The sequence below is a fragment of the Drosophila novamexicana genome, unplaced genomic scaffold (genome assembly GCF_003285875.2).
Source record: "Drosophila novamexicana strain 15010-1031.04,08,12 unplaced genomic scaffold, DnovRS2.1 tig00002352-arrow-arrow-pilon, whole genome shotgun sequence".
NCBI classification, from domain to species: domain Eukaryota; kingdom Metazoa; phylum Arthropoda; class Insecta; order Diptera; family Drosophilidae; genus Drosophila; species Drosophila novamexicana.
Window position 1 is genome coordinate 12596 of NW_020824982.1, and position 16929 is coordinate 29524.

Here is a 16929-nt window from a genome sequence, read left to right on the forward strand (position 1 = left end):
ACTGCTGCCCGACTAGAGTATGCCCAGAACCTTCTTCTAGGAGGAGGAAGTCGAAAGATAATTGATTTCTACAAACTATTATAGAGGGTGACTCTAGCTATTGAAACCAAAGCGATTTGTTTAAGAAACAACATTTCGATATCGATATTTATCGATTGCTTGGAAACGGGGCAAGTTATCGATTATCGGTAAGAAACTCGACTCGGAATATAATTATTCCATGGAGTCGGAGATGCTTGCTTTGGCCCGTTACATACTTATGCACAGAAACAGTATACCCTTTATACTCACTCTCAGTGGGTACAGGGTATGCAAAAAAAAGCAGTGCTCAAAAATAACAAGAAAAAGCAGCAACACGCTGGCAGCACTGGCAGCAGCAGCAGCAGCAGATGATGATGGGCAACAAAGGCGAACTGAAAGAGAGCTCAAGTAGCAGCAGCAGCCGGAGGCTGGGGTGCTGGGGGGTTGGGCGGGCAGTGGGTGTGGCGCGTCGCAACTTTATCTACAAATTGGACAGTTTGACAGCTCAAAGACTTTTTCATAAACTAGCGTAACTTTTCGTGTTGCGCTCCCAAAATGAAAACGAACAACAACAACAACAACAACAACAGCTAGAACGAACGGCAGTAGCAAGAGTTGCCAGAGTTGCCAGAGTTTTTATAGTGCACATTTCATAGATTTACAACTTTATTGCGAAACATAACAACAACAACAACAACAACTGCAGTTGCTTCTGCAACAAGCAAATCTATTTGCCAGCATCGTCTGGCATTTTCGTGCAGCGCCAGTTGCCGCATTTAAGCTGCAAAACGGGTTCGAACCCAGCCAGTTCAAAGCTGAGCTTTCATGATAATACCCTGTAGAAAAAACAAAGGGTTAATTGTTTTCATGTCCAACGGACGAGTCTTGAGCGAAGATTTCTTTTTCAAGCCGTTCTAAATCGTGTCCCTCTATTAAGCGGCCACGCCTCTTGAGCAGGACAACCATTTACTCGACGCTCGCCGTCCGCCCAAAAGAGTTTTCACTGTAGTTTCCGGCACATCTGGCTGATCTAGTTTCTTTCAAATAAACGACAGAGTTTTCCATTAAGCGAAGCAAGCGAGCATCCTTTTTAATGGGTATCTTCTGGTCGGGCCGTGTAAGCTGGCGCACTTCGACTTGTTAATTAATATGCCTCGGAGAGGATGGCTTCATTTTTGCTTTGTGACATGGCGCCAACAATGTTTTTAATGCCATCCAGTCCGGGTCTCAGGTGGCGCGAACAGCTTTCAACCTAAAGCAAATATTGTCCGACCCCCGAGGAGGCAACAATGATAAAAATGTGCCACTGGCCAAGCAACATCTTAACTTTCATTGAATTTATTGCACTTTTAATTAAACTATTTGTTTTGCCAACGGAGATGAACAAAGATTCGAGCCAACTTCCAAATTCGATGAGCTATTTGCAAGATCAGCTTCGCAAGGTGAGGTGAGGCAGGACTTTGAACCAAAATAAATAAATAGGAATTACAAAAATAATTAACTAAATAATCGTAAAAAACGAGAACGAAAGAAAAGGCAAAAAGGGAGAAGAACAAAAAATATACATCAATAATAGAAATAATTATATATATTAATATCTAAAATATGACTAAATAAATATTTTAAAAGAAAAAACCATTTAAAAAAAAACAAATAATTAAATAGATATTACAAAAATTAATATAAAAAAAAGGGATAATAGAAATAACTAAATATATAAATATCTAAAAAATGACTAAAAAAATATTTGTAAGGAAAAAACTGTATAAGAATATATAAATATATATTAACAAAATAAATACTTAAGCAAAAATGGATTAAATAAAATTAATAATAAATTCAAAAATATTTAAATAGATATTCTAAAAATTAATATAATAAAATACAATACATAAATGCTGATAAAATAAACAATTAAATAATAAATGAGAAATATATTTTGAAAATGATAATATTAAGAAAATTTGACTGAATAATAAAATAAATAAATAAATAGCCTTGAATCAAGTTCCAAGCCATGCCCATATATAATTTGCTTTTTGTTCTTTTCATTTAGTTTCGTTTTAAAGAGTGAAATGCAGTCGAATGGCGCCGTCAATTAGGCAAAATTATGGAAAATTGCCGCACTGGCAGCTAAGTAGACAGAGGCTAAGTGCCAGCCAGGCTGGCTTGGCGGCGGGGTTGGAGGGGTAGCTGAACTGGCGGGGAGGGGGGTTGGGCTAGGCTGGGGCCGGGTTTGGGTCCAGTTGAACGAGCTGCTTCAACTTTGCTTGGTCGGTCAGACGGCCACTCATTGCACTTTATGCGTTAAAAATAAATTCTCAAGTGCTTTTGTGTGCCGGCGGGCGTCGACTTTGACTGCGACTGCGACGGCGACTGCGACTGCGACGTCAACGGCGGCCCCTTTTGGGTATGCAACACTTTTTTCCCTTGTAACTTCTCTGCTGCCAGCGCGTGTGTGGCTGTGGGTGTGAGTGTGTTTTGTGTGTTGAATGGCACTTGCATACATGCAGCTGCTCTTTGGCTTTTGACACACACACACACACACACACACACGCACACTCACTCGCATTAACACTTGTGTGTGCAGACGCGCCACTTGAGTTGTTGTTTAAAAATGATTAAAAGCTCGAAAGGCAAAAAAACAACCGCAAGCAGTACAAAACAAAAAAACGGCCGTGCCGCAACTCATCTCAATGATAAACGCGCTGCATACCCTGAATACCCATTCGTTTGGTTATTTTCAGAAAGCAACTGGCTTTTCTGTATCTTATGGATACGTCAGCATCTCACTGCATTTGTAAGTTTGAAATATTTTCTTATCTCACAGATACTTTTGATCTTACGGGCACATGTGAATGCTATTCTAGCTTGTAGATACTTTTGAGTGCCACTTTTACCTTAAATCTTGCACATCATTTTATTTCTCAGATACTTAAGTATCTCATAGATACGGCATATTTTTCAGATGCTTTTGTCTCTTAAAGATGCTTGTATATCACGCAAATAATTATTTATCTTACAGGCATAATTGTATCTTTCGGATACTATCAAAAGGTTTTTTATGCTACAGATACTTTTGGAACTTGATTGATTTGTATCTTATAGATACTTTCGTAACCAACGCTTGAGCTGCCCGCATATGCTCTGTGTTTGTTGCGAAAATTTTCAAGCGCTCAAAGCCGATAAAGCTTTGGCCGGAGACAGAGCTGGAGCCGGAGTCGGACTTGGAGCTGGAGAATGCAGCTAGTGGAAACTGACTCTGTCGCAGTCACCGCAGGCGAGTGGCACTTGCCGCTTGTCGCGCAGACAACCGACTATATAATTTACAAGCCATGCAGCAATTGCACCGTGATCTGAATATGATTTGCAACGTGTACTTCCCATACTTCACACTTGAACTACACATAAATAAAGGCATAAAAAAAGGCATATATATAGGCATAACTGTAATCATAAATATTGGAATAAATATAGGCACATATATAGGCATAAATATAGGCACATATATAGGCATAAATATAAGCATAAATATAGGCCCATATATAGGCATAAATATAAGCAGAAATATTAGATTGAATATAGATACATATATAGGCATAAATATAGCCCCATTATAGGCCCATATATGGGCATAAATGTAAGCAGAAATATAGGCATAAATATAGCCCCATTATAGGCACATATATAGGCATAAATATAGGCCCATATATAGGCTTAAATATAGGCATAAATGTAAGCAGAAATATAGCATAAATATATTCCCATATATAGGCATAAATATAAGCATAAATATAGGCATAAATATAGGCACATATATAGGCATAAATATATAGATAAATTTATATAAATATAAATACAGTTGCGTTTCTCATTTCGCATTTCGACCCATGCGAATGCATTGCGCACCACGGTGCGCATGCAGTTCCCCTCGAACATTCTCGCATTATATTTGGTATTTTTGTTTCATATTTTGGGCACGTGTGCGAATCGTTTAGTGTTTCATATATTTTAAATGCTTTTCTTGTGCAGCTGCTCCTTGTGCCACCCTCGACCTTAACCCCCTCCCCCTCCACCGTCACCCTGCGCAGGCTTTTAAATTTACATATATATTTAAATAAGCAGCAGGAACATTAAAGTCATTTACAATTAAAATCTAGGCTGCATAGTCAACAGATATGCGTGCTTTCTTACACAAGATATACATATATATGTATACAAGATCCTATCAAAATCGGACCAGCATATCATATATATGCCATAGGAACGATCGGTGCAAAGTTAAGTTCTTGATTAGGAAACTTTTTTTGCGTATCAAGATATATTGCCCAATTCTTGTCAAGATCGCACTACTATATATGGCTCTATGGAAAGAATAGGTCGAGAAATTAGTTTGTAGTTTATTTAATAGTGGTATTTAAATGCGGAGCACGGTTGAAGGAATGTTTTATGTTTAACGTGCGATTGGCTTAAATCTCAATTTCAAAGATCTTGAAGAGCATTTCTTTGAAATGTGCCACAGGCAAGATCGGGATAAACCCGCTTATTATCCCACATAGACATAGATCGAAGTTTCCCACTCTCATAACTCAAAACTGCAGCAAAAATATGTAAAAAATGCAAATTTGAAACTTAAACTCGTTGATAATATTGCGCAAATATGGGGTAATTGGGACTTGTGCTTCGAGGCACAAGATCATCCATCTCATTGTATAGATTCAACTCGCTCTTCGTTTGAGGGGAATACGCAAGCTTCCGGCGGCGGCAACAGGCTGCTGCAGACCAGCGCCCGATTGGCCAGACGCTCATCCTCCAGATCCAAAGCGCCGATGGCGGTGCCAAAGACATGCAGCTGCAGCGGCAGCGCTCTTCCCTGGCTCCATGGCTGCGAGCAGAGCTCGTGAATGCCGAACAGCAGCGATTTGCTCACCCGCGGACAATTCTCCAGATGAAGAACACGCAGCCGGCGGCAGGCGTGCACCGCCTGCAGCATAGCAGCATCCGTAATCGCATCGATGCCGCCCAGCTGATCCTTGAGCTGCGTTTGCCGCTCGCAAACGGGCACCAGATACTCGCCGAGCAGCCCAGTGCAACCGTTCAGTATGAGCGTCTCCAGGCACTTGGATAGCTAGCACATATGCGAGCCGGTTAGCTTCGGATTGTTGAACAAATCGAGCAGGCGCAGCTGGAGCAGATGGCTAATCGCCGGCAGGCTGACATTGCACAGGCAGGCACAGCTCGCGCAGCTGGAGCGTGCCCGCCAGCAGACGGCCCAGATTGTAGGACATTAGCTTGAACTTCATCAGACGCAACGTGTCCAGCTGGACGCAGTGCTTGCCCAGAAAACGGCACAAGCGTTGGCAATGACCAGACGGTATGATGCCCTCGATGCGCCTGATCGCGCCGCCGGCCAGCTGGAAGAAGTCGCGCATCTCCCAGCCGCTCAAAAAGGCGACGAAGACCTTAAACTGAATGCCCGCCAATTGCTCGAAGAGATTGCGAAATCTGCGATGGGTGCGCACCAGACGCAACTGATCCGTGGACAGCAGCTGCCGCATTATGCGCTCCAGGCAATAATCATCCAGATCGAGCAGGTGCATGCCATCAGTTGAGCTTGGCTAGTGCCCCGTCGATTCGTTCTCTTCATAGTCCCGGTTCGCTGTCGGCGCCCTGGACGAACACCTCGCTGCCATTGATCATGTGCATGCCGCGGCGCAGGACATTTGCCGGGCCAAGGCGGATGTGGTACAGCCACGCCCCAACGTATACTCATCGCTGAGCTCCAGTTCCAGGACCCGGCCGTGCCGCTCAAGAGGCTCCATCAAATCCTGGGGGTGGCTGTGCCAAAAGATATTATAGCAAGAGACCTTGTGGATGAGCACATGGTCCTCGGCATAGGCGAACGCATCCTTGTAGTAGTAATACAGCACATTATTGGCAAATAATCTCGATGGGGGCTGGCACATTATCTATTCCTGATTTGTCTTGTCTCACAGCCTCCTCTGTCCAAATTTCTGGTCGAACATGGGAATAATGGAAAAAATCAGACTGGCATAGGAAATTTGAGGGCCAATCCTCTCCGCAAGAAGTTGAAGATTCTACAATCCTTGATCCAGAACGTATGCATTTGCCGAAAACTGTGGAGCTGGCTTTGTGTTTGTGATTTTCACGCATTTTCCGATCTTGGCCGTAGTTTTCAATTCGCATATTCCTTTATTTCACGAACGATTTGAGATCGTTTGGACTTAGCTTGGATTCAACCGAATTCCAAACTATTTTTTAAGCTCTAGCGAGCCTTGAGCTCAGCTGAAAACAAATGTAGTCTGCAATTTCTCTTGGATAGAACGGGCGTTTATAATTTTGAACATAAACATGTTGAAAGTATATAACAAATTGAAAACCTGATTCACCAGCCAAATCCCTCAAGTCACGATGTCGATTCAAGCGATAATAATAATAAGACGACAAATGAGTTTTTGTTTGGCAAAATATTCTGTTTTCCCAAGATATTTTCAGCAAACTCTCGGCATTTTACAAGCTTCATCATGCTCACATATCTGCAAAAGGCAAATGTCTACAAGGGTATTAAAACTTCGGCGTGCCGAAGATATTCTTACTATCTTCTTTCACTTCTTCTGCTCTTTTTCTTTTCTTCTGGTTTTATACATATCGAGTTTTCGTTTCTTTTTTCTTTTTTAGTTACCGTTATTACATTAGTTGGATTCATTTTTGAATATATAATTATAAATTGTTATATGTATATACAATGTGCTCGTATTAATATATATATTTATATATATTTAAAAAAAAAAAAATGTAAAAAAAAAATTATAGGAAAAACGGGCAAAATATTTTTGTTTATAAAATGTAAAAAGTTCTATAACAGATTTGTTTAGTTGGTTTTTTTTTTCTCTCATTTCTTTTTTATTTAAGCTTTTGCGTTGCCTTCCTGCGTCTGCTTCTTTAACTATACATATATAAGTATGTATGTATGTGTGTGTATGTGTGTGTGTGTATGGGTGTGTGTGTGTGTATGGGTGTGTGTGTATGTGTGTGTGTGTATGTGTGTGTGTTTGTCGCTATCTCTGTCATATGCAGCATAATGCCGACTCTCTTGCACAAACAATTTCTACGCGGCATTTGTGTGTGTGTGTGTGTTTGTATGTGTGTGTATTTGTGTGTGTGTGTGTGTGTGTGTGTGTGTATGATTGATTTATTGCTTGATTGATTGATTGCCATAAAAAACCAAATGAAGCTTCTCAGAAGACACCCCCAAAAGGGAATCCGAACGATTCTACCAGCTCTGTTCTTGCATCTCTTTCTATTTCTCTTTCTCTCCTCTTCGCTTCGCTTGTTGTTGTTAATAGTAATTTATTTTATTGTTATTATTATTGTTGTTGTTGTTGTTGTTCTTGTTGAAGTTCTTTATAGAGCTAAGCATATTGCTATTCTTCTTCTTGTTGGTGTTGTAAGGTTTGTTGCAGTTGTTGTTGTTATTATTATTGTTGTTGTAGTTGTTGTTGTTGTTGTTGGTGTAGCAGTCTTTTATGCCTGATTGCTTCTAAGATGCTGCTGCTGCCGCTGCCGCTGCCGCAGCAACAGTCGACGCTGGCGGCGACGCCGACGTCTCATTCGAATCTAAATGATTCAGCTGCTGCTGCTCCTGTTCGGCGCGCAGCTTGGCTGCCTCCTTCTCCTGCAGCTGTGCCTCAAGCTCCTCGATATTGCGAAAGATGCGCGCATATTGGAAACGCTGCTGACACATCAGCTTATATTCATCCGCCTCCTTCTCGCTGTCGCCGAACACATCACCGTCCCGCAACGCCGTATAGATCTTGATCGCCTCCTGCAAGAGATATATATTATACACTTTATAATTATATTTATATATATCTATATATACTGAGGCGACGCACCTCCAGTCGCAGCTTGCTCAGGTTGAAGCTGGTGACGAGCTTAATGGCCGCATCCTTTTTGCTGGCATCCAGCTCGTAGAGACCGCGTGCGCCCTCGTATAAATGCAGTATGGAAGAAGCATGATGCTTGGCAATGAATTCATCGTTCAGTTGCTGGGGCGTCTTGGTGCCTATCAGTTCTTTGGTGGCCTTGTCCAGCACCTTTTGCACATGCACATTAAATGGCTGCTGCTTTTGGGCGATGGCCAGGGCTTTCATGAAGCGTATTATACAGCTATGTAGCACCGGATGCGCCGGATTTAAGGCACGGGCACGCCTTATCGATTGCAGCATTAACAATAGCTTATTCTTTCGATTGTAAACCTCGAAGGCCAGTAAATGCGTATCGATGCGCTCTTTGGCTAATTGCTGTAGCGGCTTTAGAAAATCAATTGCCTTCTCCAGCGGCTCATCGGTGCGCTCCAGTTTCTCCGGTATTAGCTCATCCAGCTGTGGGGCATCGGGATCGGTTTCCTGATTTGCCTGCTGTTTCGATTTCTGATGCTGTTCACGTTTCACCTGAGCCTGCGCCGCCTGTGCGCTCTCCAATTCGGCTTTCTTCTTGGCCTTGCGCTGTTTACTGCGCAGCTTCTTCAGCTCCGATGGCGGCAGGTTCTCTGCAAATTACATTATGGTTATCAATTTACACATATATATATATATAACATATTATTTGATTGCGCGTGTGTTCAGGACAACAACCCACCGATATCGATTTCCTCAATGGTCGTCTCCGATTTGAGAGGCTTGTCATATAGGCGTATGTAGACCTCAATGGCGCACTTGGCCGCCTTAAAGTAGAACGGATGACGGCGCAGCACATCCTCGAGACGCAACAGGCCCACGTAGGCGCGCAGCGTCATCTTGCGCATGCAATAGGTATGAAAATCGAACTGATCCTCAATGATCTCGGCAAAATGACGATCCACCTCGTGGCACTTTTTGAGCGCTTCGCCCCAACGGCCCATCCGTTGAAAGGCCATTGCGCATTCCGTTTGGAACCACATGCACTGCATCTCATTCAGATTGTCCATGGCCGAGACGCCCTCCCGGGTAAACTTGGCGCATATCTCCTCCGCCTCAATCACCATATTTGCGCGCAGCATGTACTTGGCGCACTTTGAGTTGATGTAGCTGCAAATAGATATGGCAAATATGCCGTATTACATTATATATATGGGGCAAAATTTCTATGCGAAGTCCAAGTTGAGTCCAAAGTTTTTGCTCATTTTCTTAAACATTTAAATTCGCAAACGTGGAAAATTTAAAGCTAGCTTCAACTCTCAACTAATATATTAAACTAATATACTAAAAAACTACGATTAAAGGAACCTTTGACACACATTGCACATCCATGCAGGAGGAAGAAAGTCCTTGGAAATAAGTTTGCAGTCGAAACTTGATCCTTGGAATCTTTCGACTCTCAGTTGCATGAAGTGTCAGTTTGTCAGTTTTATAGATGGGATATAGAATTTGTTGCCATACCGATCTGCCGTATCCATGCTTTGCGCCTCCTCGAGCCAAACGTAGGCCTCCACCGGATCGCCGGCATGCTTGAAAATACGTCCCTTCGTAATGAGCAGCTCGATGAGCGTTGGCGTATGATCAATGGCCACATTGATGTACTCGAGGGCCCGATCTGTGTCGCGCATATAATCATAATGCTGGGCCAGAAAGAGTGCGGTCCAGACAAGCGCCGAGGCCGGCTCGACGGGCACACCCGCGTCCGCATCCTCGCGTGAAAAATGGCCGGAACGCGTCAGATTCTCAAAATACTGCAGCGTCAAGGCCTCAATAATGGCCGCCTTCTCCGGTTCCTGATGCAGTGAACGCACATTGACAAACAGCGGCGGTATGCCCTTGCGCAGGCCACGTCGCAGATACTCATCGGCCACCTGGCGAAACTCATCGCCGCTGGCAATGTCTAGGGGCAGGCGACGCGGACAGAGGGCGCGCGGATATTTTGTCTGAAATTCACGATAAACGGCCACAATATCACTGGGCGCGGACACACGACGTGCGGCCATATACTGCTCATAGTAAAGCACATTCTCCGGATTGCGGCGTATCAGCGACTCAAAAATTGGTATCGCCTTCTCCTCCAGCTTCAGTTTAATATACAAATCGCCAAGCGTTTCGCGCACGGCCAGCTTATCGACAATCTGCGGCTCATACTTGTTCAGATGGTCGAGCGCCTGCTGTAGATGCATCGATTCGATGAGTATCTGATTCTGGTACAGGAGCAGCTCCGAATGGCGATAATCGTGGGCCTCCTAAAACCAAAAAAGGGCATGGTAATAAGCATAGGTGCTAGCTATAGGGGAATTGACTTACAATTGACGTCTGCGACTGGCTGAAGGTCTCCAGAATGTTGTTGGCCATCTCGTAGTCGCCCAGCAGGTGATAGCTCATGGCGAAACCAATCCAGGAAGCGTGCTGCGAGGGTCGCAACGTGAACAAATGATGGCGCGTCTCCTTGTAGCCCTCCAGATCGCGCATCTGGATTTGCAACAGCGACAGATCCTTTAATATCTGCAAATTGTCCTTCTCCCATTTGAGCGCATTGCGATAACACTTGATTGCCTCATCGTACTTTTTGTCGCTGCGCTGCAGCAGTCCGTAAACATGCCAACAGACATGGGAGCGCAGATCGTTGCGTAGCCCCAAGCGCACATACTTGTAGGCCTCCTCGCGGCGGCCGAGGCCGTTTAGCGTTAGGCCCTTCATGGCCAATGTTTCGCCATGTTCCGTGAACTTGGGATTTGAGAGTATCTGCTTGGCCAGTTTCAGGCCGTTTTTGTACTGCTTCATTTCGTAGCATTTCTATATATATATATATAATAATCAGACCAAAAAGCATTTATGTAAATAATCATTTAAGTGGTTGCAAGCGAACTAACGCCAGCTAATCAGCATTTAAAGCCCGCCCGCCGGCCTGCCGCACTCCGCCGCAGACAAACCAACTTTGAGGTTATGCGACGAGCGTAGCCAAAACAATGTTAAACAGCTGCAATTTCGCATCGGCAACACTGTTTGGTGTAAGCTGCTGCTGCCAAGCACTACATATTACCAATTCTAATTGGAATCATAACCAGAGTTGCTGTTGTTGTTGTTTTTCTGTAATGCCAAAAATAGGCGCAACGAAAAAGCACATGATAACTTGTATGTGTGTGTGCGTGCGTGCGTGCGTGTGTGTGTGTGTGCGCATATGACAGCAGCAGTTGGAAATGTAGCCGGCGATTTGGCCGTGTATATATGCGCATGGCTTAATACATATCTATATAAATACATATGTATATGTATTGGCTTACCAGTAATTTGCGGAAGAGTGCAGCCTCCTTGGGCGGCAGTGGATCGCTGGAAGGCATCTTCGACGTTTGCTGCTGCTGCTTCTTCTTCAGCTGCTACTTTTGCACCGGATTGAAAATGCTTCCGTTTGCTATTCGGGGGAATCTATTATTGTTGAAATGTAGTTACTACAGGCGTGTGTATATAATTTGTGGCCCAGGCACACGCACAAAAAAAAATAACACACACACACGGCGTTAAAAATATATATAATTTATATGGGTAAAATACACCGCGAGCACGAGCAAAATTTCGTCTTGACGGTGAGACAGCAAACATCAACGCAATATACACATGCAGCACGTGTGTGCGCATCGATTTGAATGGCAATTGAAACGATTCGATTTATTAAGTTGCACTAGTTATATTCGCCAACGCCGTGTTGAAGCCGCACGTGTGCAGCTGCGTGTGCGTGTGTCTGTTATGCCGACAAACAAGAAAAATACTTACATTTCAAATAGTCTTATAATCAGTATTGGGTTTTTATTGGTTTGTGTCAGTCTACATAGGCACAAGAATCACAGCTGTGCCACCCTCCAGAGGCAAGAAGAAGCAGCAATAGTGGGCCAGCACTTGTTATATAAAACGTTTGAATTATTACTTAAAATGAATGTAATGCGTTCGTATAGTACTGTCAGTCTACATACTTAAAGCATAAACGTTGCCACACACATTCTTTTGCTACATTCAATTCCAGACTACACTAAAATTCATATTAAATATGCTCACCCCAAACTGACATTCACACGATTACACGAAAATCAGCTGTCACGGCGATATATAGGTTGAAAAATATCGAAACATCGCTACATAAACTATCGATAAGAGCAACTTCTAAGCAACTTGGTGGTCAGCTTGGTCAAAAAAATGAACTCCTTGGCCAGGCTTGGAAGCTACGTTTGCCAAAGTGTGCAAATCGCCGGCTGCGGCGTAAGTCTTATATAAAATCATAGCAATTGCACATTACAGTTATAACAACGTTATCTCCGCAGTTGCAGCAAGTGCGCACAAAATATGCCGACTGGCGGATGATACGCGATGTCAAGCGGCGCAAATGCGTCAGCGAGCATGCCAAGGAGCGTTTGCGGGTAAATTCGCTGCGAAAGAACGATATACTGCCAATTGAGCTGCGCGAGGTTGCCGATGCCGAGATAGCCGCATTCCCCAGAGATTCCTCATTGGTGCGTGTGAGAGAACGTTGCGCACTTACGTCACGGCCGCGCGGCGTTGTCCACAAATATCGACTCAGCCGCATTGTGTGGCGCCATTTGGCGGACTACAATAAGCTGTCGGGTGTGCAGCGTGCCATGTGGTAGAATAAGTGTGTACTTTCATTTAGCCCTGTTAAAACCAATACAATAATAAACCAAGTGTAATTGAATAGGCTGGCACAGCTGATTCTCAAAAAATATCGTCTATCGATAACGATAACTCGTTTGTTTACCTCTACCGTTTGTTTACCAGCGCCTAGACAGTTTAGAAATGGGCAGCAAGGCGGACAGGAAGCGGCACAGTTCCATGCGCCAGCCAATCAATTTGGTGAACTTCAGTTTTTTGGAGCACAGGGCGACGCTCAGCGACCAGCTGCTTACCAAGAGCCGGCATCAGCTCAGTCTTGTGGAGAACGAATCGGATTTTTGGCAGTTTGTTAACAAATATGAGTCCATGCTGCGCCAACTGGGTCAGCCGGTGCTGCCGACGCTGATCAGCGAATCGGAGCATCTGCAGCCGCTGCCGTATCACAAAAGCAAGCATCTGGCGCTGCAGCTGGACGAACAGGCGCTGCGCCACGACACGAGAGCCGACAACGAGGAGCTGCAGGCGCAATTCCAGCAACTCGTGCTCATCTATCTAGATTTTAAGCAAAAGGAGAAATTCAATCGCATCAAAAAACTGCGCCAAGCCCAACGTGCGCTGCCCATTGCACGATTCAAGGAGGATCTGCGCAGCTCCCTCCAAGCGACACGTGTGCTCATCGTGGCCGGCGACACCGGCTGCGGCAAGTCCACGCAGGTGCCGCAATATCTGTACGAGTTCGGCTATCGCAGCATAGGCAAGTCCAGCCCCAAGTAATTGATACCATTTCATTTAATCCTCCAATTCCCACAGCCTGCACGCAGCCGCGACGCTTGGCCTGCGTGTCGCTATCGAAGCGCGTGGCCCACGAGCTGCTCGATGATTATGGCAACAAGGTGGGATTTCAGATACGCTTCGAGCGCAACCGGACACAGAATACGCACATCTTGTTCATCACGGAGGGCTTGCTGCTGCGCCAGCTGGCTGTCGCCGCCAACTTGGAGCAGTACGACGTGCTCATACTGGACGAGATACACGAACGCAATCTCTTTGGCGACTTTCTGTTGGGCGTCACCAAGTGTCTGCTGCGCGCCAAGCCGGAGCTGAAGCTGATACTCATGTCGGCGACCATCAATGTGGAGCTCTTCCATGGCTACTTCAAGGATGAGGGCGCACGACTGCTCCAAGTGCCCGGCCGTTTGTTTCCCATCAAGCTGCGCTATATGCCGCCGCCGGCGCTGGAGCTGAAGGCAGGCCAAGCGACGGCGGGCAGCAGCAAACGTTCGCAGAGCGCACGCCTCGATCCGGCGCCCTTTATCCAGGTGCTTAGCCTCATCGATCAACAGTATCCCAGTGCGTTGACCAGCAGCACAATAAATCACAAATAATCTCTTAAAAAGTATTTCCAAATCTCTTGCAGTTACGGAGCGCGGCGATGTGCTGATCTTTGTCAGCGGCGTCAACGAGATCGACAGCATTTGTGAGGCCATCCGAGAATATGCCAAGGAGCAGGCACAGTGGCTGGTCCTGCCGCTGCACAGCGGCTTGGCCCTCGCCGAGCAGGACAAGGTATTCGATTATGCGCCCGACGGCATGCGCAAGTGCATCGTCTCGACTAACATAGCGGAAACATCGCTAACTGTCGACGGCGTACGCTTCGTCATCGACTCCGGCAAGGTCAAGGAGATGAGCTACGATGCCAGCTGCAAGGGACAGCGTCTCAAGGAGTTCTGGGTCTCCAAATCATCCGCCGAGCAGCGCAAAGGGCGTGCCGGCCGCACGGGCCCCGGGGTGCGTTCCATCAATGCCATTAAGCATATCCTTGACTCACACAAGCTCTTCCATGTGCAGGTGTGCTTCAGGCTGTTCACGCAGCAGCAGTTCGATGCCTTCGAGCCGTATCCCATGCCGGAGATCTATCGTGTGCCGCTGGACACGATGCTGCTGCAGATGGTCTCGATGGGCCTGCCCGATGTGCGCGCCTTTCCCTTCATCGAACCGCCCGAAACGGAGCGCATCGAGCAGACCATTCTGGCGCTCAAGCAGCACGTAAGTCGGACACTCGAGCTACGAGCAAAACCCAAAGCTAGACACAAATCCTCTTATTGCAGTGCGCGCTCAGCGTTGATGAGAAGATAACCCCGCTGGGCAGCTCGCTGGCCAATTTGCCCGTGGAGCTGCCCATTGGCAAGATGCTGCTGATGGGCTGTGTCTTTCCGGAGGTCGAACAGCTGCTCACCCTGGCCGCCATGCTCAGCGTACAGAATCCATTGACCACGCGCGCCCACACGGATCAGCGCTGCGAACGTGAGCGCCAGCCGCTGGAGTCCGAGCAAGGGGATCTATTCACGCTGCTGCGCGCCTATCGCGAGTGGCTGCAGCTGAAGATGGCGCGCGAGAACACGCGCAAATGGTGTCATCGCCTGGGCATCGAGGAGCAGCGCTTCTACGAGGTCTGCAAGCTGCGCCAGCAATTCCAGCGCATACTCGAGAGCTGCCGCATGGCGCCGCCCAGTGACGCCGGCGCGCTCAATCGTACCGAGCGTGCCCGCCGCCATGGTGAGCTGCGTCAGCTGAAGGCGCTCAAGCGGCGCCAGCGCCTGGAGCAGCCGCGCCAGCGCAAGCTGCTCAAGCGCCAGCACGGCGCTGCGGATACGCAGCAGGAGGAGGACGATGATGCACCGGACACTGAAGATATGCGCGACGTTGACTTTCGGCTGCGTCACGATGGACGCCAATTGGCGTTGCTCGCTCGTTCCGCTCAGCTGGAGCGGCATCGGGATGTGTTGCTGCTCAAGCTGTTGCTTGTCAGCGGCTTCTATCCGCAGCTGGCCATTGCCGATGAGTTCAACTATTGCAAGGGCGGCGGCCAGCAGTTCTTTCACACGCAGCTCAAGCCGTTTCTCTCGCTCCATCCCAATGCGCATTTCGCAAAGTCCTATGAGCTGCTCAAGCTCAGCGACAGCGAACTCCATGCCAAGCCAGACTACTACACGCCCAAGCAGCCGCTTAGCGAGCGCCATCAGGTGCTCTGTTATCAGTGAGCACTCGACAATTGTATTCAACTAAAGCCCTGCATCGAGTCGAACGCATCGCATTTCGGATACTCAAACAATTATTTCGTTTGAATCGAAATTTATTCGTCTCGAGCTGTTTGATTTGCAGATAAAACATGCTTGTCGAGCTCGAACATGTTCTTGATTAAGTGCAAGTCGAACTCGAACATGTCGCCGACTCGAACACGACTTAGCTCGAGTCTGTCGGTTGTCGGTTAGCTCGAATGAGTATCCGAGTTTGATGCTGATGAATTCGCCGATGCAGGGCTGCATGTTGAATACACCAGCTTATGGCCAAGTTGTTGATCCTTGCAGGTCCCTGCTGGAGACGGCCAAGCCATATTTAATGAACTGCATACGGCTGCCGGCGGCGCAGACGCTGCTGCTCTTTGGCTATGCCATCGATACCAATTGGGGCATCTCGCGCATCGTTTGCGACGGCTGGCTGGCCCTGGACTTTCCTCAGCCGGGCAGCGGACTGCTGCTGCTCAGTCGCGCCATCGAGCTGAGACGACGCTGGAGCAGCCGGCTCTATGACAAGCTAAATGGTGCGTATGCCCTCGTCCTCTCAGTCTCTCAAGTGTTGCTCAACATCCTTTTAACTCATCCCGCAGAGCTCAACAGCAACGAGAAGGCAACGTCGTGTGCCCCGCCAAAAGCCGCTGGCCATGATCACGACGACACGCTCTGGTCGGATCTTCTCGACTTCATGGGTCTGGATGTGGTCTATGGCATTAAGCGATTGCTGCCTGCCGATCAGAAGACACTTTATACCCGCTGCCCGCCGCCGGCGCGTATGATGCTGCTGCCAGCGAATCCCTTTGTCCAGGACTATCCGTTAAGCGTGAACAGCGAGAAGGGCGGCCTCAACATATCCGAGCATGTCGTCTATGGCTGTCTGGCGGAGCTGCCCTGGACGCTGGCCATGGAGACGGCGCTGCAGACGCAGCTCTGGCGCTGTGCCCACTGTGATTTCCAGCTGGAGCAGTTCGATGTGCCCGATCAGCTGTTGCATCGCCTGCAGTGCAAGGCACAGTCCGATGGCAAGCGACGACAACGACGCCAAACGTCACCCGATCCGAAGGCAATAGTTCCAGCAAGCAGCAGCAGCAGCAGAAGCAATGGCTGCGACTATCACTGCGAGTCCTGTGGCCGCCATCTGAGGCTCTCCCAGATCGATATACTGCGTCATCGACGTACCTGTGTCAAGCACAAGGAGCTTCCAACAAAAGCAATTTAAGCTACAATTTGGT

The 16929-nt window shown here is 46.9% G+C and overlaps 3 protein-coding genes across 4 annotated transcripts; 2 read left to right on the forward strand and 1 right to left on the reverse strand.

Annotated features, from left to right (window-relative positions):
* Window positions 1-6910: 6910 nt before the first annotated feature.
* On the reverse strand, window positions 6911-12036 carry LOC115769122 (N-alpha-acetyltransferase 16, NatA auxiliary subunit). Of its 2 annotated transcripts, XM_030713827.1 has the most exons (8): window positions 11972-12036; window positions 11775-11896; window positions 11288-11429; window positions 10311-10799; window positions 9462-10249; window positions 8683-9110; window positions 7938-8593; window positions 6911-7867 (listed from the first exon to the last, which is right to left on the reverse strand). In XM_030713827.1, exons 3-8 carry the CDS (start codon window positions 11342-11344, stop codon window positions 7583-7585), a joined length of 2703 nt encoding a protein of 900 aa, XP_030569687.1. In that variant the 5' UTR covers window positions 11345-11429; window positions 11775-11896; window positions 11972-12036; the 3' UTR covers window positions 6911-7582. The 2 variants fall into 2 exon arrangements, with proteins under 2 accessions (XP_030569687.1, XP_030569688.1); XM_030713828.1 differs by lacking the exon at window positions 11972-12036 and having other exon boundaries at window positions 11288-11415; window positions 11775-11889.
* Window positions 12037-12174: 138 nt separating this feature from the next.
* Window positions 12175-12755, forward strand: LOC115769124 (28S ribosomal protein S14, mitochondrial). The gene is made up of 2 exons (XM_030713829.1): window positions 12175-12254; window positions 12317-12755. Exons 1-2 carry the CDS (start codon window positions 12192-12194, stop codon window positions 12638-12640), a joined length of 387 nt encoding a protein of 128 aa, XP_030569689.1. The 5' UTR covers window positions 12175-12191; the 3' UTR covers window positions 12641-12755.
* Window positions 12756-12816: 61 nt separating this feature from the next.
* LOC115769121 (probable ATP-dependent RNA helicase DHX34) lies at window positions 12817-16928 on the forward strand. Its single transcript, XM_030713825.1, has 7 exons — window positions 12817-13377; window positions 13434-13973; window positions 14041-14411; window positions 14472-14669; window positions 14732-15660; window positions 15992-16224; window positions 16291-16928. The coding sequence occupies exons 1-7, from the start codon at window positions 12843-12845 to the stop codon at window positions 16914-16916; spliced, it is 3432 nt and encodes a 1143-aa protein (XP_030569685.1). The 5' UTR covers window positions 12817-12842; the 3' UTR covers window positions 16917-16928.
* Window position 16929: the final 1 nt, after the last annotated feature.

Coding starts and splice junctions, on each gene's coding strand:
- LOC115769124 (XM_030713829.1), top strand. CDS start 12,192: ATGAACTCCTTGGCCAGGCTTGGAAGCTACGTTTGCCAAAGTGTGCAA. Junction 12,255..12,316: donor TGCAAATCGCCGGCTGCGGC/GTAAGTCTTATA, acceptor TTATCTCCGCAG/TTGCAGCAAGTGCGCACAAA.
- LOC115769121 (XM_030713825.1), top strand. CDS start 12,843: ATGCGCCAGCCAATCAATTTGGTGAACTTCAGTTTTTTGGAGCACAGG. Junction 13,974..14,040: donor CATCGATCAACAGTATCCCA/GTGCGTTGACCA, acceptor AATCTCTTGCAG/TTACGGAGCGCGGCGATGTG. Junction 14,412..14,471: donor CCGGCCGCACGGGCCCCGGG/GTGCGTTCCATC, acceptor TTCCATGTGCAG/GTGTGCTTCAGGCTGTTCAC.
- LOC115769122 (XM_030713827.1), bottom strand. CDS start 11,344: ATGCCTTCCAGCGATCCACTGCCGCCCAAGGAGGCTGCACTCTTCCGC. Junction 10,800..11,287: donor CACTCTTCCGCAAATTACTG/GTAAGCCAATAC, acceptor ATATATATATAG/AAATGCTACGAAATGAAGCA. Junction 9,111..9,461: donor AGCATGGATACGGCAGATCG/GTATGGCAACAA, acceptor ATCTATTTGCAG/CTACATCAACTCAAAGTGCG.